This window comes from Trachurus trachurus, assembly GCF_905171665.1.
Source record: "Trachurus trachurus genome assembly, chromosome: 21".
Taxonomy (NCBI): Eukaryota; Metazoa; Chordata; class Actinopteri; order Carangiformes; family Carangidae; genus Trachurus; species Trachurus trachurus.
In genome coordinates, this window is record NC_139899.1 from 15,701,498 (window position 1) to 15,723,985 (window position 22,488).

General features: G+C 40.4%; 2 protein-coding genes across 2 annotated transcripts; both read left to right on the forward strand.

Annotated features, from left to right (window-relative positions):
• The first annotated feature begins 826 nt into the window (after window positions 1-826).
• ttc21b (tetratricopeptide repeat domain 21B) lies at window positions 827-11,935 on the forward strand. Its single transcript, XM_083996255.1, has 29 exons — window positions 827-984; window positions 1,312-1,441; window positions 1,534-1,644; window positions 1,734-1,900; window positions 2,001-2,123; window positions 2,375-2,532; window positions 3,114-3,198; window positions 3,335-3,433; window positions 3,520-3,712; window positions 3,802-3,899; window positions 4,258-4,458; window positions 4,658-4,787; window positions 4,893-5,050; window positions 5,495-5,719; window positions 5,850-6,088; window positions 6,514-6,586; window positions 8,044-8,154; window positions 8,236-8,374; window positions 8,706-8,812; window positions 9,037-9,225; window positions 9,447-9,557; window positions 9,653-9,734; window positions 9,831-9,981; window positions 10,072-10,233; window positions 10,342-10,537; window positions 10,898-11,122; window positions 11,279-11,399; window positions 11,493-11,560; window positions 11,645-11,935. The coding sequence occupies exons 1-29, from the start codon at window positions 961-963 to the stop codon at window positions 11,720-11,722; spliced, it is 3,954 nt and encodes a 1,317-aa protein (XP_083852381.1). The 5' UTR covers window positions 827-960; the 3' UTR covers window positions 11,723-11,935.
• A 1,775-nt stretch (window positions 11,936-13,710) lies between these two features.
• Window positions 13,711-19,787, forward strand: galnt3 (UDP-N-acetyl-alpha-D-galactosamine:polypeptide N-acetylgalactosaminyltransferase 3 (GalNAc-T3); the record flags this gene model as incomplete). The annotated part of the gene is made up of 10 exons (XM_083996484.1): window positions 13,711-14,207; window positions 15,011-15,183; window positions 15,584-15,733; window positions 15,910-16,144; window positions 16,244-16,361; window positions 16,532-16,732; window positions 18,532-18,663; window positions 18,891-18,992; window positions 19,399-19,551; window positions 19,674-19,787. The coding sequence occupies 10 exons, from the start codon at window positions 13,711-13,713 to the stop codon at window positions 19,785-19,787; spliced, it is 1,875 nt and encodes a 624-aa protein (XP_083852610.1).
• Window positions 19,788-22,488: the final 2,701 nt, after the last annotated feature.

Sequence of the window (22,488 nt, forward strand, 5' to 3'; positions counted from 1 at the left end):
AAATGTCTTTTCTAAAGTGAGAATGTAGCCTACAGTGGCTCTGAAACAGGAGGCTAGCCCAACCAAACCTACTGACCACATTCATCTAACTTTTGTGAGTGCAGTTCAAGCCACTGAGCGCCCTCAAATAATTTCCATATAATCAAAGTAGGCTAAACTTACCTTCACATGCAATCAATTTTTTTTCCTACATGTTGGGATATGACCTTTAACCCGAAACAGCTAACCAATGAAATTCTGGTTCACGGCAAAAGTGATTTGATTTTGATGAATTATAATTTATTGATATTATTATCATTTATTATTATTGATTATTTTATTTTTTGCATATTTTCCCGTGTAGATATTTAAGCCAAATTGTTCTATTATTATGCTATTATAAGCAGCAGTAGTAGTTATAGTGGTAGTAAAAGTAGTGCCTTGAAATAGTGGTAGTACAGTAATAGCACTAGAAGTAAGCAGCAGTATCACATTTTTAAAAGGGGTAAGTGCGCCACCTAGAGGTAAGAAGACGCTTGTTCAACTCAAATTTAAAGATGGCGTTCTTCACGGCTAACTTTTCCCTGAGTTCGGTATTTCTGGGTCGTTACCAGCCTGATTGACCAAAAACCCTTCACCAATTGTCGCCCAATAAACAGTGTGATAACACGCATATCAATATTTTGAGTCATTATACACTATGGTTGGGTTTTATTGCTTGCAGCAATACTGACGTTGACAACACAACGAAAGGTCCGTGGGAGGGTGCTGCCTACCAGGAAAAACTCAGGGTATAGTACTCTTGTGATCCGTAGCTGTTACTAAGTTACCGGGCAACGCTAAAGGAGTTGTCGCAAGATGGCGAAAACACAACGAAAAAAACAGCAATAACACCGTTTTAACGAGAAAGTTCAATCCAGGCAGTGTACATCGGTAGTTATTCTCAGGTGTGTTGTTAAAGGTCGAAGCGACTCAGCCAGGATGGAGGACGAAGAGACAGCGCTGGTAGGTGCACATATTTAATGATACCCTGTTTGCGTCAGTCTTAGCAAATAGACAGTAACGTTAATGCAACAGTTTTGTTTGTCGAGACTGTTGCAACATGATACAGAGAAATAGTAAATCGAAAGAGCCGTCCGTAACATCTTTCAAAACGTCCAACTGTGCTATTGTGCTATAAATTGTGCTAAAAACAGCCATTGTCGAGGGACGTTAATGATGAACCAGCTAACATGCTAAACACCGGGTTCCCCAACCCTCTGGAAGTAACGTTGGTTTACAAACCGTCTTTAAATTATCGGAGACTCACTGCCTTCTTGATGTTTTCCACAGGCTTTGATTAGGTACTATTGCTATGAGAAGTATTTCAACCACGCTGTAAACGCTGCAACAGCTGCGCAGAGGAAATTCAGCAACGACCCTGTCTACAGTTTTTTCCATGCATATGGTAAACTGATGCAAGGTAAGCTCGAAAGAATCAAATACAGTAAAAGCACACGAGTAAGGCTTTGTGGCTTTGCTATCTGTCATTAATGCATCGCTATTTGACTACAGGTCAAACCCAGGAGGCAACGGTAGAGCTCGACACAATAAGAGATGATAGAGATGTGTCTCTCTGTACGTTGATGGCGCTTGTCTATGCTGAGAAAAAAAAGACAAACCCAGGTAATGAAATATACAGTAATCACCTTCTTCAGATCACAGCTGAGATACTGGATACAAGTGTTGATCTTTTTCATTGTATATTTTCACAGACAGAGAAGTCATACAGGAACTTGATGCTAAGGTCAAAGAGGATCGTAAAAGTGCATCTCCCACGAGTCTTTACCACGCTGGGATGTTTCTCTGGCTGTTGGGGAGAAATGACAAGGCAAGGGAGTACACGGACAGAATGATTAAACTCTCCAATGGCTCTAGAGAGGTGAGATATTTATATGTTGAAGAGATGCATCACTGGTATTTAATGCTTGGCATTAAAGTGTGTGAAATCTGAAAAACTTGCATTGATTTCTCTTGTCCAGGGGACCGTCCTGAAAGCCTGGATAGATGTGACATCTGGTAAAGACGCACAGGCCAGGAAGGCTGGAAAATACTTTGATGAGGGACTGAAAGAGAAAGCAGATGTTTTTGCCTTGATGGGGAAGGTGAGTTGGGAAACACAAATTCAGATTGAATAGTCCTCCTTAACCATAGCTGATAATGTTACAATATCGTCATTTCTCCGCTACATCTTACAGTATTTATCTTGTCTGTAATTGACTTAGTCCTCGATTTAATGTGTCATTTACCATCACAGTGGCTGGTGTGTCAGAGAGAGAGAGGCAGAGTGTGTAATAGACCTATGATTGTGGTTATTGTGTATGACAGAGCCTAAGTGATGTTTGTTTTGTCCTAGGCACACTACTATGAATATCGACAGAACTACTCTGGAGCATTGGAAATGGTTAACCAGGTCATTGTTAGTTTCCCTGGGTTCTTGCCTGCTCTCATCAAGAAGATGAAACTGTTGCTCAGCCTTCAAGACTGGGAGCAAACCATAGATGCAGCACAAAGGTAACTGTTGAGATGTTAAGGAGGTTTATGTAAAATCATATGTAGAGGTCACTGTTATCTCTTTTGCATATCTGAAATCTCTCCATTCATAGAGGCTTAAGAAGTGGAAACAACATCTCTAGTGAGATCGGAAAGAGCAAAAAACATTTGTAATCACCACCAGGCACGTCAGAAAAAGCACAGTCTGTCTTTACAAACCGCTCCACATTCAAGTGCAAATGAAACACTAGCGTGATGCCTCAAACCACTGCATACTGACTAAGCCATTGTTTTTGTTCACCCCTCTGGTCCTTAGCCTGTGTCAGACTTCACAAAAAAGGCCTTTGAGGCAAAAGTGCAAAAGTCTAACACAATCCCAAGGAGTGGTAGCGTCAGGTTTGCTGAGGGGTCCAAGCAGTCGACAGTATACTGAACTTTATTTGGCAGCCTCACTATTCCTATTAGTTTTAATTTTATTTGAGTGGAAGCTCATCACAGTGCTGCAGCAGTATCAGATTTTCTATTACCATCAATCAAGGGAATCCATGCTTATTAAGTGGAGGAGATGCATTATATTCACACCATCTTGTGTCATGTTTCAGGCTTTTACAGAAGGATAAAAATAACCTGGAGGCTCTGCGGATGTTAGCACTACATTCTTTATGTAGAGATGGAGATATTACTGAGGTAAAGTTAAACCCTTTTCACATAGAGATGTAATTTAGCAGAAACCAAAATAAAACAGTAAATACTGACATTTATAATTAAGCTGTGGAAAAGTGGTGATCAATTTACAGACACTGTGTCATATGTCTCTTGCCAGTCAGTAAAGCAGCTTTCAAACCTCATCGGCAACTTGGAGACCCTGGAACCACACAATCCTGAGCTTTTCTACAGAATGTCTCTGGCCTTCACTCGTGTTGTAAGACAATTTTTACTATTCTCTCTAAGATACCCTTGACTTGCATGGGATTCATTTGTCTTGTTGACATTTTTGCCTCCTTTAAGTGTGGACGAAATGAAAGAGTGATCGAGCAGACGTTCAGGATGTTGGAAAAAGCCTTTTCTGTGGCATCAGGGGAGTCAGATTTAGCCACAGAGATGGGCTACCAGATGGTCCTTCAAGGCCGAATCAAAGAGGCCATGAAGTGGTACAAGACTGCCATGACTTTGGATGAAACCAGTGTTTCTGCTTTGACTGGTAACATGTTGCAATGAGTAATCAGTTGTCTACATAACACTCAGGGTCTGTATATTTTGTTCTAATGTTTTCTATTTTCTGTCAACCAGGCATTATCCGTTGCCAGCTGATAGAGGGACACATTGATGAGGCAGAACAACAACTGGAATTTCTCACAGAGATTCAACAATCTATTGGAAAATCAGGGGTAATAACTGTTATAAGTGCTGACAGATGAGAACATGAAATGTCTTTTTACTCTATCAAGAAAAGACAGGCTTGATATGGGTTATAATAATTTATTTACTTAAAGCAATATGTTATGTACTAAGCAAGAACATCTGGCAGGAGAAGCAGCAGCTGGCCCAAGTAGTTCTTCAGTATTTAATCCTCAGTAATTCTTCCTCTGAGACTTTTTGTTTATGCTTGTGTCTTTGATCTATCTTGTATACCTTGTCAAGTTTTCCCTCCTGCAGTCTCCCTCTACCACTTTTATTTTATACAAAAACATTTTCTTTTCTCCTCCTACTAGTTAATTCCTGTTTTTCCCCCCTTCACTCTATTAGGAGCTACTGTACCTCCGTGCTGTTCTGGCAGTGAAAAAGCGCTGGCCTCAGGAACAAGTGACCAACCTGCTGAATGACGCAGTGGACACACACTTCTCCACACTACAGGGTCTTCCTCTGGGAGTGGATTACTTTGAGAAACTCAACCCTGACTTCCTTTTGGAGATCGTCAAAGAGTATCTTGCACTGTGTCCTGCTAAGGTATTACAGGGAGACTCATCAATGATGGAATGCATTTATTTTTCAAGAATTTGTTCTTAATGACTCACCTGGTTAAATATTGGTTAAATAAAAATAAAATAAAAAATCCACTTCATTTCACACATTTGGGGGGTAGGGTGATAGAGATATTAATACATGCTTGAGAATCTTTCCAATAACAAACACTTTGATGTCTAAGCCTCCACCACAGGGCCAGGCTCCTGCTCCGCAACTCCAGCACTGTGCAACATTGTTGGATACTGTTGTCAAGATTGTGCCAGGTCTCCTCCAAGGTGTCTTCCTGTTAGCCAAAGTCAGATATCAGTCGGGTGAGCGAGATATCAAATACCCTGTAATATAGTACTAGTCTTTTTTTCTTTCTTTGTTTTCCATTTGCTTCTAACTTAAACTGCAATGCTTCTGTGTTCATTCAGGCGACACTGAAGCTGCTCAGAGCAGTCTGCATCATTGCTTGGAACATTGTCCCTCTCATGCAGATGCTCATCTGCTAATGGCACAGATACATCTGCTCCAGGGTAACTTCACTTTGTCTTCCCAGTCTCTTGAACTCTGCCTCAGCCACAACTTTGAGGTAAGATCACCATCAAGATGATAGTATTAGTGGCTACTACATTTTTATGAGCCAATGTGCATAGAAGCCTCTACTTGACCCACAGCAGCTTGTCCTCAGTTACGTATTTGAAGAAAAGAGCTGAATCCAGCCAATAAGCTTTGTCACCACAGATAGGAACTTTAGTGACATCCTAAACAGTGACAAGGTATCAGTATCAATACCATGCATTGTTAAATAGTCAGGTTTGGACACATTAAAAGCAGCAGTTGTTTCAGCATAAGTCAAGTTAAAATAGAATCAACATCAGTGTTGTTAGTGACAGCTCAGCAGAGTAAGACTGATCATAATGTTTTATGTTGTAAGTGTTATTCCCTGTTTGATAGATTTATGCCCATGTTCTTGATATAATTTAACTGCACAGATTGCATGTCCAAATGGATCATGATCTCTTTCCCATTTCAGATTCGAGAACATCCCATGTACCACCTGATCAAGGCTCAGACTAAGAAGAAAATGGGTGAACTGACCGAGGCTATTCAGACTTTACAAATGGCCATGAGTCTTCCTGGTGTCCGCAGAGCTGGATCCTCGTCTAAGTCCAAGACCAGGAAGATTGAGCTGAGTCCCTCTGTCTGTGTCTCTGTCTTCTTGGAGTTAGCTGAAGCTCTGTGGCTGAACGGTGAACAGGTAATAACTAAGTAGTGTGTTTTGACATCAGAAAGCCACCACACAATACTATCCTTTTGAGTTTTGAACGATGTGTGAACTTGAGGAAAAAACTGCAACACTAACTTATGATTACTATTTTATATTTCAGCATGAAGCAGCAAAGGTGATGCAAGACGCCATCAATGAGTTCTCGGGCACATCTGAGGAACTGCGTGTCACTATTGCCAATGCAGACCTGGCCCTGCTGCGTGGTGACACTGAGCTGGCACTGAGTATGTTAAGAAACATTACGCCTGAACAGCCCTACTACATCCAGGCCAAGGAGAAAATGGCAGACATATATTTGAACCACAGAAAAGAGAAACGTCTGTATGCAAGTTGCTACAGGTGAGCAGCAAATTTGGATCCAAATCTACAAAGAAAAAAAAAGAATCTAAAAGTGATCTTGATGTAAGATAGCAGCAGAACATATGAGCACATATACTCCATTTGAAACCTAATGTATTGTAAATGTTTATGTTAACTGTAATGGCTGAAAGTGAATTCAATACGTGACTCTTGGATATCCAGCCTGTACTAGCAAGGATTTACCACAAATTTAAAACTGTTTTAAGTGAAGCCATTCATGCAGGAAAGAATAACTGTGCAGTTTCCTCTAGTTGCCTCCAATCTTTTCTTGGTCTCTGATGCTACTTGTTTTGACAGCTGAGACGTAGTAAAGCATGACTGAACCTCAGACCAGCAGAGGCATACAGTATGTCTACATAATGAAGTACACCATATGTGATGTGGTATCTTTGTCTTTTCTCCAGAGAAATGGTGGAGAAGTTGCCCAGCCCTCATACATATCTCTTACTAGGTGATGCCTACATGAACATTCAAGAAGTAAGTAGGAGATATGATTCCATCTATTTCATGTATCTATAACACCCTAGAATGGCTTTAAAGGTGTTACCTGCTTCATATAACTTGTTTATTGTAGTGTTTTTTTTTTCTTAAAACACTTCATTTGTAATTTTCCAATTAACATATAAAGTAGTGGATTGTGTAATCACATTTCATTTCATCGTCTATTATATCTTCGTATCAGTCATTAATAACTTTGTCAAAATAGCAAAACTCAAAGGCACAAATGAAAACCTGTGTTATATGCAGATGAGTTAATGCAAATGTTTAGATACCGCATGTTGTCATCACTGCTTTTTCTGAGTTTCAGTTTACTTACACCTTCCTGCTCTTGCTATTCATGTAATGGAGTCTTGTACTGTTTTCCCATTTTGATGTGCAGTGATGGAGCTGTATTGAGGTCCAGAGTTTGGATGATAAGTGTTTTAAAAGGAACACAGGATGTTCCACTTCCAATTTTCACCCTGAAGTATAGAGTAGTACAATCAAACAGAGTCATTTTGGGAATGTATAAAAATTGTGACATTCATGGAATCTTCCACAAAGCTATGGCGGTTTATAGTGGACCAGGAAAAGGCAACATTTCTCTAAGCTGTCTAATTTACATGCTCTGCCTTGAAGCGTAACAGTTCGCATAATGTTAAGATAGCTAAGATAAAATAACACTACACATTAAATAAAACCAACAATTTCCCTCTGAGCATCCATGTTGTTAATTTGGCCTATTGTCAGTTTTCCGGGAAAACCTGGAAGATATACTGAATAATGTGGAGAGTAATGTTTTGCAAAAAAGAAATTAGAGAGCAAACAGTTAAAGCCTACAGAAGCAAAAGGCCACAACAGGTATGTTTAGTGCTTGATTAATATTTAAAAAACCACTAACTGCATGGCAGCTCACAGGGGATCATTAACAGGTCACCCCCTGTAAATAGAATCTGAGCAAAATAACACAGTGCAGTAGACTGTGACGCATTATTTTATTATTAGGGAGGAAACAGGGTAACGGGTCCGCAAGTTAAAGGGAATAATCCTATACATCAAATAAGCAATCCAAAAGAATAATGGAAGATAAATAATGGTTGAAAATGTGAAGGGAAATAACATGCATACATACTGATAATTGTAGCATTGGTTTCAGGTTAATCATTATCTCTAAGTCAAGAAGTCACCTGCATGATTTCTTTTTTTTTGTGTAGCAACCAAAGCTGCCTCATCCTAAGATCAGTCACATCAGAGCAGAATGTGATTTTGGATGAGATGTTGCCATAAAAGGCCAAATCGGAAATGGTGTCTTTATCTAAAAGTTCTTACATTTATACATGCAACAAAGGTGTTTATCAAATGTCCACAACATTCTCTAAATGACTAAATGTACGTGTATAAAAAACCTCAAACTAACAGTTCATCTTGATACCACTTCTTGTGTTTATCCTCAGCCGGAGAAAGCCATTGAGGTTTACGAACACGCTCTCAAGAAAAACCCCAAAGATGGTGCTTTAGCAAGCAAGATTGGAAAAGCCCTGGTCAAGACTCACAACTACAGCAAGGTTTGTTTGCACAGTTGTTTAAAGATAAACAAAATTTGCACAGAAACAAACCAATGTTGACAGAAAGCTGCTGTTGAATAGGCAATAAATTACTATGAAGCTGCCCTGAAAACTGAGCAACAGAACTTCTTACGCTATGACCTGGCTGAGTTGCTGATGAAGATGAAGCAGTATGAGCTCTGTGAGAGAGTCCTGCACGAAGCTCTGGCCCACGAACCAGGTACTTAAGATGCCGCCATGCTGACTCACACATACACACTGAACTCTTGACGTCAAATACGACAATAAAAAAGAACAAGATAATGTGGTCATGAGGGTAATTTGTGTGCAGATGGGATTGTAAATAAATAAGTAAATAATGTAACTAACTGCATAAACAACTTGACACAAAGATATTAGCAAATGTTGTTTATGGGAATCCCAGTCTAATTTGAATTTGCAAACCAAATCTTTCTGCACTGTTAGAGAAAAAAGTGTTTACTGATTGTTTGTAATAATTTATTGTTCTGTTATGTTTCTAACTTCTAACATTTTTCTGTGGGCTTATCCAGTGAACCAGCTACCAGCACTCTCAGATGATTGCCGTTATCTTGTCCTCCTGGCAAAGATCCAAAATAAGGTTGACAAAAATGAGGAAGCTTTACTTTCCCTGCAAAGAGTAAGTTGTTCCCGTTTTCTGGCTCATCTTTTTACATTTTGTACCAATGATTTAGCAAGATTATTTAATTCAAGCACTTTTACCAGTCTGCCCAAATATAACAGATGTAGAGTGACGGGAAAAATGCAAACATTTTCTTTTGGATTGCAGTAATCTTTATCCTTTTTTGTAGAGATATGAAGATGATGGTGATTACTATAAGGTTGTGTATTTGTTGTTCCTAGGCCCGGGATGTGCAGGCCAAGGTGCTGAAGCGGGTGCAGTTGGAGCAGCCTGACGCCGTCCCCATGCAGAAGCAGCTTGCTGCAGAGATCTGTGCTGAGATCGCTAAACACTACACAAGTCAGAGGGGCTATGAGAGAGCGGTCAAATTCTACAAAGAAGCTCTTGTGTATTGTGAGACTGATCGCAAGGTCAGTGCAGCTGAATCAAAAACCTTCTGTGTAGTCACTGCAGCTGTGGTTAACAAGCTCTGGCATCTTTTAGCGTTGTGTCCCTGTGTTTTGAAAATTTTGTGATCTTAGTTGTTGATAGTTAGATTCATGCAAAGGGTCTGATTAATCTGCCCTACATTATTCCACAAATAATCTTGTCACATCAACTTCATTCAAATGAATGCGCTCTCTGTTTATAGGTGATGCTGGAGTTGGCTCGGCTGTACCTCACACTGGATGAGAGTGATGCCTGCCAGGAGCAATGCAGCGTCATTCTGAAGAATGACCAGTTCAATGAAGACGCAACGCTGGTTTGTTCTGTCCGTCTGCCACCACAATTGTGACCATTAACCTTTTCTTTGGAAGAAATATATAGACCTAATTTCTTCCATATGTTTATTCTCAGATGACGGCTGACATTATGTTTAGGAAGCAGGACTATGACAAGGCAGTTTTCCACTTTCAACAACTCCTGGAGCGCAAACCAGGTGAATCACAGCAATGTTTATTTTCTTTCTTCCTTTTTTTTTTCCAAACACAAATTTGTGCTGAACATAATTTTGAGTTGATGATTGTTATTTCAGACAACTACCCAACTCTGTCACGTCTTATTGACTTGTTGAGGAGGGCTGGCAAGTTGGAAGAAGTCCCCAGATTTCTTGATATGGCAGAAAAGCATTCTCCCAGGACTAAATTTGACCCTGGCTTTAACTACTGCAAAGGACTTTATCTTTGGTAAGTCTGAAAGGGTGTTAACTTGAGATACTGAGGACATCTGTTTCAAGTTTAGAGCATTATGTGATTAAACTTTTGCTTTCTCCTCAGGTATACGGGAGAACCTAATGATGCTCTGCGACACTTTAACAAAGCACGGAAAGACAATGATTGGGGTCAAAACGCTGTGTATAACATGATAGAAATCTACCTAAACCCCGACAATGAGACCATGGGAGGAGAAGTATTTGAGAATTTAGATGGTGAAATTGGGTGAGTAGAAATAGGAGCTTATAAGTCCAGGAATGGACTCTATACAATATACTGTATGTAAGCTTCTGTTTTAAACCTACACTTACCTCTTCACCTGTCTCTCATAAGGAACTCCACAGAGAAGCAGGAGTCAGAGCAACTTGCTGTTTCAGCAGCTGAGAAGCTGCTAAAGGAGTTAAAGCCTCAGACGCCAGGCGGACATGTACATCTCCGCATCCTGGAGCACTACTGCTTTCTGTTAACTAAACAGAAGGCCAATGTAGATAAAGCCCTCAATGTTTTCACAGAGATCGCAAACAATGAGGTAAGTAAACTCCAGATGGTGCGTATGATTTACATCACTCTCTCTTGTGTAAATATACCAACCGCAGGAGCCATGAATTATTTCAGACTCCCTTACAGTCAGTCATCTCATTGGGTAATAAACTGCACATTGCAATGTCTCTGTAGGTGAATTGAATAGATTATGTGGTTCTATTCTGTGAATTTTATTTGTTAAAAAAAAGTTATGTCAATTTGATTTTGGTGTAAAGGAATGGCAGAGGGGTCAAAACTCTAGTAAGACTAGTAGTAAACAGAACTTTATTACAAACGGCAGAGGGACAATAGTGAGGGTTGTCACCATATTAATCCTGTCTAACTAGAATTCTTTGGTTGACTCCAGAAAGACCACGTCCCAGCACTGTTGGCCATGGCGACAGCTTATATGATGCTAAAACAAACTCCCCAAGCCAGGAACCAGCTCAAACGCATAGCTAAAATGAGCTGGAGCATTGTTGACGCCGATGAGTTTGAGAAGAGCTGGCTGCTCTTGGCAGACATCTACATCCATTCGGGGAAGAATGACATGGCCAGGGACCTTTTGGAGAGATGCCTCAATCATAACAAGGTCAGTACTGAAAATATTGTCACTGCCTAAATATGATGTGGTTTACGGCAATTTAAGGCAATTTAATTCACAAAAAAATCACTTTATGATATAATGCAGAGACCATGTTTTATTTTAAGTGCTTTGTGATAATAATTACATTCTTTTTTCACACAGTCATGCTCTAAAGCTCATGAATATTTGGGCTACATAATGGAAAAAGAACAGGCGTTCTGCGATGCAGCAGTCAAATATGAATTGGCGTGGAAATATGGAAATCGAACCAACCCAACTATTGGTAAGTTGACCAAAATCACATGTCCAGTTGTATTTATATGTCCAAATAGAAAAAAGGAGAATTTCTTACATGTGATGTTTGTTTTTATTTCAGGTTACAAGCTAGCTTTTAACTACTTGAAGGCAAAGAGGCATGTTGATGCAATAGATGTGTGTCATAAGGTGAGACACTTGTGGATGTTACAATTGAAGACTTTCAAAACCGTTTTTCTCCCACTAATCAGTCACGTTTGCTCTTGTCCACAGGTCCTGGCTGCTCATCCAAATTATCCAAGAATAAGAAAGGACATCCTGGACAAAGCTCGTGCTGCACTGAGATCATAGTGTTGTATCTGTGTGTGCATGAGACACACTGGTTATGTTAAAGTTACTGTGATGAAAATGAGTTGACTTTGATTGAATCCATTGTTATGGCTTGGCTGTTACTGTCCAATTTAAAGAACTGTGTTTATTAAGCACAATGTAATTATTCTATAACTACCTGGATTTAACAGTTCAGGGGGTTCAGGCACATGCAGGTTCTCTCCTCACCAAGAATTAGCAGCTTTTGCAAGAGACATTTTCTGAATGAATGAAAAGCCAAGCTTTATTTATCAAAAAAGAAATAATCTTCCCTTTTTTGAAAACTTATTTTAAATAAAATATTTTCATATTATATTTTCAATGTGTTATTTTCATATTATCTCCTTCAGTTCATATGAAAATAAATATTGAAATGTTCTATCTTGTGATGAGTATTAGGATGTAGATAATGAAGTTGACTTTTTGTATTATTACTTATGAACTTATTTTTAAAATAAAGTGATTGATAAACGTGATGGTGAATCGTTGGACTGTTTTTTCCACCTTAATTGAAGCAATGAAGGTATTTGACATCATTAGTACCCACAGAGACAAACATTTCCAAGCGTGACTGGAAAAAAATGCAGGACACGGTGAACATTTTAATGGACACAATAAACTGGATGCCTGCCGTGGATAGGAAGTGCCGGGGAACACAGTCGCTACAGATGGACTCACTGTGCAAAGGCAAAGGCAGAAAGACTTCAAACTGGGCGTCAGAGTGGGCTCCCCGCGGCTGGGATCCGCGCTGTTCCTTCTCCAAGCATCCAACTCTCCACTAAGACCATCCGCTGCGAGAAAACCTGAGAAATTAAGAGGATCAGACAAACTACAGAGTCCGCTGGTGAGTGTCACATTTTACAACTTTAATTACCAACGAAAGTGCAGCCGTGGTTTAATAATGTAAGCACGCGCGCAAGCTCCATGCGCCAAAACAAGGAGAGCACGTTTAACTTTCCTACTCCATAACACATGTTGGACGTGTTTTTTTTTTTTTAAGCCATATGTGTAATTTGGGTGTTTTCTCAGAGAGTCTGATTGGATGCGGTTGGCTGTGTGTGGGGTATAGTGCGTTCCTCGGATATCAGTAACCCGGCAACTGTCCCAGTGAATGACCAGTTGAACGAATCCTATTAATGACACTACTATGGAGAGAGAGGAGCTCCGCTGAGAGGCTGCACTGCTCCTCGGGTTAAAGTGACTGCTCCAGCCGGATCAGTGTTTGAGTTTGAAGTTAATTAGGCAAATATTAGTTAAACTCTGCATCATTGTCAAGCCTGTTCATCTGGATCGTCTCTTCTGTCTGTCTCTCTCATTTGTATCCCAGTTATGGATTTTGACACGCTGGAGTCCTCTCTGCGCACGCGCGCAAGCACGTCTCCTCCTTCTACCTGAGCTCAGCGCACCTTGATCCAGCGAGACGGAAGTTTGTGGGAGACTCCAGAAAACAGAGCAAATCTTTTCATTTTTTAAAGGGGGGAGTCTCCGCGGAAAGTTCGTTTGGAGTTCAAACGACAAACAGAGGATCTCCGGTCAAAGCAGGATGCCATGGATTTCATAGGAACGATTTAAAAGGGCTTTTCCAACTTTAACCTGTTGTTCAGCGACTCATGGTACGTGGTGTTTCACACTGAAGGAATGCAGAGCAGGGCTTGTTTGCTGATTCCATGTGCAGATGTAAAATATGTGATTTGAAGATACAAGCAGAGCAGTTTTAGTTTTCACCAGAATCGGTTCCACTTTGTTTCTGCTTCAAATACCAAAAGCTATAAAGTTGCTTTGAGTGAACATGTTCATGTAGTAACATGACAAGATATGGAGCACTGCTTACCCGTATTTTCCCCCCTCAAACATACATCTTAAATTAGATTATTGTACCAATACTGATTGGTAATCATCATTAATCACTTGAATGTATTAATCACAGCTGAATTTCAGTCCAAAGTCAGCTGGCTCTCCTCTCCAGAAGAATGACAGCTCTCCGCAGAGTGCTTCGAAGGCGACTGCATCCACTTAAGTTGGTGATAGTGGCACTAGTCTTTGTCACATTTGTGTTCCTCATACAATGGGAAGTGGGGAGCCAAAGCCAGCAGGAGGACCCCTGGCTGAAGGAGATGGCAGTGAAGCGGGATGCCATGCTGGGCATGGTGATGGGAGCTGTCAATAACTTCAGGGATGCAATGCCAAAGATGCAGATCAGAGCCCCCGTACGTCAGCAAGACAAAGCAGACGGCACGTCCTGCCTGCCAGGTCACTACACTGCTGCTGAGCTCAGGCCAGCTCTGGAGCGGCCACCTCAGAGTCCCCTAGCTCCTGGAGCTGCTGGGAAACCTTTCCATACAGACTCACTGAGCCCTGAAGAGCAGAAGGAGAAGGAGAGGGGTGAAGAGAAACACTGCTTTAACTTGTATGCCAGTGACCGCATCTCCCTGAGCAGAGACCTGGGCGCAGACACAAGACCACCAGAGTATGTCAGCTTGTATAATCTTTACACATTTGTTAAACTTATACAAAATATTTCATGAAAAGTCGCACTAAAATGTGAGAGGAACAATATGGTTGTGGTGCAAGTGAATAGAGTTGATCAAATAATGTAACTTTATTCTTCAAATGAGTTTGATTTTTTTTTTAAAGAAAGAAAAAGAAATCATCTAATTGCACCACCTAGTGGGTTGTAAATGTAGCTTTGGTGCTGTACAAGATGTGCACCACTTAGGCTATTACTACTCCATGGACACATGTATTGGCCCAGAATATAACTTCAAGTCACACACTGAAAAACACCCACACAGATGATTGTAATATAGATGGGGTAATGCAGAGTGGACAGCCTAACCCAAACAAATTCATCATATTTGCTTTTCGTCACTGGGGAAAATCTCAGGCAGAAACCACAAAGATGATTGTTCTGCCTGGGACTTTGTTTCAGCTTGTCTGGCCAGTTACTGTGGCCAGTGCAGGAAGAAGCACAGTTATGTTTGGCTAATTGCAGTACATCCAAGTACATGTAAGTCCACATACATGCCAGTACACAGTCAGTGCATGACACTGACACAAATCCTGTCCATGTATGAGCTGTCTTGGGTGAGTTGCAGAGTCTCTCTCACTCTGACATGGCAGCTATTGCAGAGGCTGCTACACACGCTGTGTCACATTTGAAATGGACACCCCACAGGGGAGAGTCTGCAGATGTAATAACTAGACTATTGTGCCACTCAGGAGCTATGCTGGACAGTCACATCTTTGTGCTCTTTTTCCTTCTTGCTGCAGATGTATAGAGCAAACCTTCAAGAGATGCCCCCCTTTGCCGACCACCAGTGTGATAATTGTGTTTCACAATGAGGCTTGGAGTACTCTGCTGAGGACAGTATACAGTGTCCTCCACACCTCCCCTGCCATTCTCCTCAAGGAGATCATTCTGGTGGACGACGCCAGCGTGGACGGTAAAACTCAATAGGGCCTTTCAGGACCGCCCCACTCTCTTTCGGGTTCGATTTCATGCTGCGTGTTGGGTGGGCAGTTCTTTGGTGTGCCATGAAACGTGCAGAGAGGAGCTCCCTGCTCCTTCTGTGGCCCATGAAGTGGGTTACAAGGGGAAGTGAGAGGCTGCTAGTGAATACTTTCCTAAGAGGAATCAGCAGAAGTTGTGCTAAGAAACGAGTCAGTTAACTGAGTTAACAAGTCTAGTGTAGGTAGGAGACAAAATGTCCTTTTCATCTGTTTAGAGTCTAAGCCTTTCTGGCTCTTCACTGTGAATATTATGTACAAGAGTGACTTATTGTTTCTTAACTGTTTTCACCCTGTAGTATAACTCCATGTGTAATGGATTTCCTGTGCTTTCAGATGAATTAAAGGACAAGCTGGATGATTATTTGAAGCAGCTGAGCATTGTGCAAGTTGTCCGACAGCGAGAGAGGAAAGGACTCATCACTGCTCGGCTTCTGGGTGCCTCTGTGGCCACCGGTGACACGCTCACCTTTCTTGACGCCCACTGTTAGTCAACACCTCAGATATATTACTCATTAAAGTGGTTAGCCACACCCTGACTTAAACAAATACTGACCAACAATAGTTGTTACACCTCTTGAGTACCTATAGGTGTGGCTGCCGTGCGTTTTGCTGTGTTTTGTGCGGAAGGAAGTCATGGAATGAACTGTGTGTGTCAACAGGTGAATGCTTCAATGGATGGCTGGAGCCTTTGCTGGCAAGGATAGCAGATAACTACACTGCTGTAGTCAGTCCTGATATAACCACTATTGATCTCAATACCTTTGAGTTCATGAAACCATCCCCTTATGGCCAGAACCACAACCGGGGAAACTTTGACTGGGGCCTGGCTTTTGGCTGGGAGAGTCTCCCAGATCATGAGCGACAAAGGAGGAAAGATGAGACATATCCCATCAAGTAAGCACAAATGGTGCATGAATATAGATTAGCAACTTCATATGAACTCTTATTTCTTGCTAGATATAATTAAAGCTCCTAAATTAAATTTTTCCACAGGACTCCCACATTTGCTGGTGGGCTCTTCTCCATCTCAAAAGAATACTTTTACCATATTGGAAGCTATGATGAAGAAATGGAAATCTGGGGTGGGGAGAATATTGAAATGTCATTCAGGGTAAGACATCACTAAGTTGTCACTGTGGATGTATGGCAACAGTTTTATTTAGCATTGAATGTTATTTACCCATTGAATATTTTCATTCACCAAATAACTGCAAAGGTGTTCTTGTGTCTAAATGCACGTCATTATGCATCTGTTCTGCGCTGTCTCCCATTAACTTGCAGGTGTGGCAGTGTGGAGGACAGCTGGAGATCATCCCTTGTTCCATTGTTGGCCATGTTTTCCGCACAAAGAGTCCTCACACCTTCCCAAAAGGTACACAAGTGATCGCTCGCAACCAGGTCCGACTGGCCGAGGTGTGGATGGACGACTACAAGGAGATCTTCTACCGTCGTAACCAGCAAGCAGCACAGATGGCGAAAGATGTACGTACCGCTTCTAAACGTTGCCTCCGACATCCTGGGTGTCTTTTCTGTGATTGTTTCAGATGTTCTGTCAAATTCACTGACTTTGATGGAACAGCACATTGCTCAGCAGTATTAACTTTCACTTCTACATCTCATGGCAATATGCAAGTACTTTTTAAGATCTCTCATTATCCCCCGCCCCCATCTTGAGACAAGTTTGAGTAAATCCAGCTCCAGCAACCTGATCATGACTAACTTGATATAGCCTACTCTGCAGGGGAAAGGGGAATCAGAGGAGGACTCGGCTTTTCACTACTGTAATTCTCACTTCAGGTTTTCTGCAGAAATGAAACACATTCTTCAGAATACAGATGTGCATTAGCTCTCGAGGGCTGAAGGCTGTTAAGCGACAGAGGGGAAAGGGCCTGAAGGAAGTCAGTTCTGGTAAATGACACTGGCTCTCAGCATTCCCCAACATGTGGTCCCAGAGGTGCAATAAATAGTTCCCTCAGGGCTACACCTCACAAAACGGGGCAGCCCACTCCCGCTGCCTTCAAACAGACAAGCCATCATCAACAGCTCCAAGGAATCCACTGTTGTAGTTATCAGTGTGAGCAGCATTCTCATCATTATAGTAAGTGCTCTCATTATTCAAGAGCATGAGGCTGCCTGAAAATCCTTTTAAATGTACCGTTACACTTCAGTTTAAAAGGCAGTGATCTAATACACTTATCTGTGGTTAATTTGTTTAAGAAAGGAGTCATTAGAGCACTGGAACACAGTCATTGACTATATAGAACTAAACTGAAGTAGAATATTTTTTTAAGGCCACATTAAGTTGGTTTTCTTACAGTGTTTTTATTTCCATAATTGGATGACAGTTCAGAGTTTGGCTCTGTTGATGGAGATTTTGATTGGTCACTGGGTCCACCACATTAGACTGAAATATTTAAATAGCTTAACATTCTCTATAGATTAACAACTATTTAGATGGGTGGCATTAAATTTGATGCAGACACTCTTGGTCCCTGGATGACATGATTGCAATAATTTTAGTTAGCCCTTTAACCTCCCCTTCCGTGCTATTATCAGGTCAATTTTTTTACTTTAGTATTTACATCTGCTTTATAATTGAATACCTAGAAAATAAATTCCCATCAGCCTCGGTCGTACTTTGTAGGTTGCTAATTAGCAAATATTGGCACAGTAACATGGTTAACTAACATGTGAAGTGAATGTTATACCACACCTGCTTAAAGCAGAAGTAAGCGATCCGGTCGTTTTGGCTAACTTCCTGTCAGCGGATGGAGTTAGCAGTCCCCGCCCTCGTCTCTACGTCACCACATTCACGCGCATCCCTTGGCTGCACACACAGAGAGGACTGCCCCTTTATGCCGTTCTCTCTCCTCATTGGATAAAGGTTGTAGGATACAAGGAAAGTTTTCTCCTCGGCTTACAGCAGAGCAGAGTGACTGACAGACCCGTGTTTCAGACCAAACACTCTATATAAGTGATTGCTGTCGGAAGATATAACTATTTAAGACTTATATTAACACAAATATTCCGCTTACTTCTGCTTTAACATCAGTATGTTAGAAATTAGCCCACAGAATTACTGGGACAAGAAGTTGCTAACGTTGCTTGCTTGTGTTTTTCCTACTTACAGCTAGCTCTGTATGGCATAGAAAACAATTCAATGAAAGGGCTGTGTAACCTTAAAATAAATTACCCGGTTGGCATCCAGCCCACCAGCAACACAAGCTGACAAACAATTCAAAGAAATGGCTTTGATCTCCTCCCTGTTATTGTTTTAACAGAGGACATTTGGAGATATCTCCAAACGGGTGGACCTCCGGGCGCGGCTGACATGCAACAGTTTCTCCTGGTATTTGAAGAACGTTTACCCAGAAGTCTTCATGCCCGATCTCAACCCACTTCGCTTTGGCTCTGTAAGATCACACACCACACCACCAGCTCTCCTCTTTCCAAACCTCAGAGCTCTGTCTAGCCACTGTGGGTTTCCACTTAGGATCTCCAGAGGGTAGTGAGCAGTTCCAATTTGACACCACTGAAAGCACTCCAGAGACTAAAGTTGTTTGAACAGCTTGCACTGGATGTTAGTTTTTCATTTTGTTTCCTCTGACTGAAGTTCCTCCTCCCTTTTCTTTCTCTAAAGGTAAAAAATGTGGGCAAAGACTCCTGTCTGGATGCTGGGGAGAACAATGAGGGTGGGAAACAGCTGATCATGTACCCATGTCACGGACTGGGAGGAAACCAGGTTGGTTAAAGAAACGTATCTTCTCTCACTGCATGACAAATCTTCAGAATACAGAAGAGCATTAGGGCCAACAACGGAGACTTTTTTTAAGATTCTGATATAAAAACTCAGAATTTCAGAATTTATCAGAATTTCTGAGAAAAAGTCTGAGATAAAAAGTCTGAATTTCTGAGTTGAAAACCTAGAATTTCTGAGAGAAAAACTCTCGGACTTTTTATCTCAGAAATTCTGACTTTTTTTCTCAGAAATTCAGACTTTTTATCTGAGAAATTCAGAGTTTTTATCTCAGAATCCCCAAAAAAAAAAATCTCTGTTGTTGGCCCTAATGATCTTCCGTATCGCAATGCCTAATGCCTTTAATTGCAGTGATTGATTGCTTTTTTAAAATCTGTTTTCTGGTCTATAGTATTTTGAGTACTCCACACGTCGTGAGATTAGACACAACATTCAGAAGGAGCTGTGTTTGCACGGGGGAGAGGGGGCTGTGAAACTGGAGGAGTGCCAGTATAAAGGCGGGAACACATTTGTAGGAGCAGAACAAAAATGGGAACTGAAGGATGTGAGTTTTTATTTTTCCTTTTCATATTTTTAGTTTGCATTTCTGCATTATAATGTGATTTGAGATACCTGGATTATCATTTGTGTTTGGGAAAGTAAAAGCTTTGTCTTCTCTTCATATAGAACCAGTTATTCTACGTTCCAGGACTGAAAAAGTGTCTGAGTGCCCGTCTTGAGCACCCCACTCTTACTATCTGCAACCCTTCAGACAGATACCAGCACTGGTCCTTTGTCTGAGTGTACAACCTACCACTTAAATAGCTACTCTGTATGCATAGGCATACTAGGACAATGGGTATACTATACAGTATGGAGTTAATATGCAAGTTTTTTTTAGATCGATGACCTTGAGTTTTAATTTATTTTTATATGTAGAGGAACTGAACTGTTGCTGCTGGAAAGTTTGGACTTTGGGAGTGTGCCACTGCTGGAAGGAAGCATTGAAACAATGCCCCCAATCTGACTGTGAACTGAGATTTGTAAAAAACAATGAAAACGTACTGTGTTGATAAGTGCCTCTTTTGTATTTGACAGCTCTAAGTCTTCACAACCAACACATCCAGTATTAGGTATACAAAACCAGCCACAGTGTATTTCCTTTGTGATTTGTACTGGAATCTAAAACAAAAAAGCACAGTAGATCGCCGACATTTACACACAGAATTCCCAAATGTTATACACCAAAGAGACTGGAAGGGAAATTATGAAACACACAAAAGTGGTGTGCATTGTCCCCCATTTTTTTAAGAAAATGTTTTTTTGTTTGTTTTTTTAAAGAAAGCTAAACCTCTTATTTGTTACCATTCAGTGCACTGGATGTTTTTTTATTCTGGGTGGTTGGAGGATGGTGATGGAATGGGTGGTGGTATGTTACAAGTAACAATTTTCTGTTACAGGATATCCGCTTCTGCAGTGTTGTGATCAAAAAAGTCTTCAGATCAGGGTCAAGGGTCAAGTTACATATTTAATTCAGTAACTTTCCTGGGGAAAATTATTTTTAGCTTTCAAACTCTTAAGACCAGAAACCTTTTGCTATATAAACAGACATTAAGAGAGAATTATGATCATTTGAATGCTCATATTGTCATCCATACAAACATACAACTGTATTTGAATGCTTAATTAACAGCACAAGCATTATTTTTGGATGCATTTCTCTTCAAATCAATTAATTGTGGAAGTGTTTACCTGTATTATTTAAAATAATATACTTTGGTGTCTTAAAAAGGGAAATTTCGAAGTAAAATTAATGCACCCAATTAATACACACACTTAACCTTATTTGCAGATCAAATACCTGAAACTCTCCCTCTCCACGTGAATTTCTGGTGCAGGCGCTAGTGTTAAGATGGCTGTGGAATATTGTGAATTGCTTTATGTTGTGACTGGGTGAGATCAAGTTTGAGTGGTTTCCTTATAAGGGAGCTGTATGGTGTTGTCAGCGTGCCTTGGTTTTCAAGATGTGTTATTTTGAGCTCAATAAATTTAGTTGGATTCAGTCGAGAACCACTTTGTGTCATTTCTCCTGGTGGTCTGCAGAGGGCGCTTTGTACTCAGAAATCACTGACAAGTTACTGTACCTCAATGCTGTGGCATCATTGGTGCATGGATATAAAAATATTACATCAGGAGTGGTTAAGATCAAAAGAGCAATTTTAATTTAATATATTTCAAAATCATGTTAAAAATGAAACAACTGAAAATGAAGTTGGCTCTATCTACACTTGGAAAAACCCAACATATTGAAAAAACAAAATTGGTACGATTTTGTGCAAAACGTATGCATTTCACAGAATATGAAATTGAATTAAATAAATCAGGCACATGAAGCTTAACAACTCACAACCAGCATAAAACAGAAGACAATTTTAAGATAGTGAAGCAATTTACTCAATACAGACTTTTAGTAAACCACAATAAATACACATTTCAATATATCATTCATAATAAATACTGGAAAATAAAATCAAACACAGGATTCTTAAGTGGATGCTGTGTCATTGTATCTATCCTTCACGCACTGTATGCTTTGGCACAATTCATCTGTACTATAATAGGCCATGTTGATGCCACTGATTGCCTGAAAGCAGTCTGTGCACTTCTTCTGTACCACTGAGGTGGCGTGAGAGGTCCCAGCTACTCCAACAGTCACACAGGATCACCGCAACTCCAGTATTAACGCTCGTAATTGTAAAGAATGGGATATCTGCAAGCTTGGAACAGGCACAGATACCTGTATTCATGCAGGAGCAAAGAGCTCAAGGTAGAGAACTTCAGTGACATATTACAGTAGCACTACCCACTACATTATTGCAGTCCCCAAATTGTTTGAGCAGTCACATCAATTTCCTTTTTTTGTCAGTGATTTTATAAAGATGTGGTAAAAGGTTATTTACAGATTTTTTTGGTAAACAATCTCTTATTTTCTGGCTGTCACATTCAATGGCTCATAGGACTCAGCAGTCATATTGTATAGCTGTTTTTCACTGATATGAATCACGTTCGGTAATAAGCTTTGATTGTCGACCTTGAACATCTGGTTCCCCCTTATAGAATTATTAGTAAAATGGTGGAATAAGTTTGATGAAATCAATGCTTCCAGTTCAGTCAGAAAGAAAGTCAATAAAATGCAATCTCAGTCCACTTAACCCACGCTTAGAGAAAAGCCTGTTAAAACTCCTAAAACTATTGCACTTAACATTTCAATAGAGCAAATTGACATCATTATTAGATCCACATAAATAAACATCTTAGCGCTTCAAAAGCAGAAATCTCATAACCAGTTAATTAATGAAATACTGGCATATTATTTTGGGTTAATATTTTTGTCTGCAGGACTGTGATTAATGTTGCTTTTCAAATTAAGCTTATTATGCTCATTTCCTGATAAAGACAGTGCTCTGACGCCTATGATCAATCATAGAGCTTGTCATAATTT

What these genes read in the sequence shown, in the direction of transcription:
- ttc21b (XM_083996255.1), top strand. Translation starts at nt 961, where the DNA reads ATGGAGGACGAAGAGACAGCGCTG. An exon ending in ACCATAGATGCAGCACAAAG is followed by an intron (nt 2,533 to 3,113) that starts GTAACTGTTGAG and finishes GTCATGTTTCAG; the next exon opens with GCTTTTACAGAAGGATAAAA. An exon ending in TTGCACTGTGTCCTGCTAAG is followed by an intron (nt 4,459 to 4,657) that starts GTATTACAGGGA and finishes TTGATGTCTAAG; the next exon opens with CCTCCACCACAGGGCCAGGC.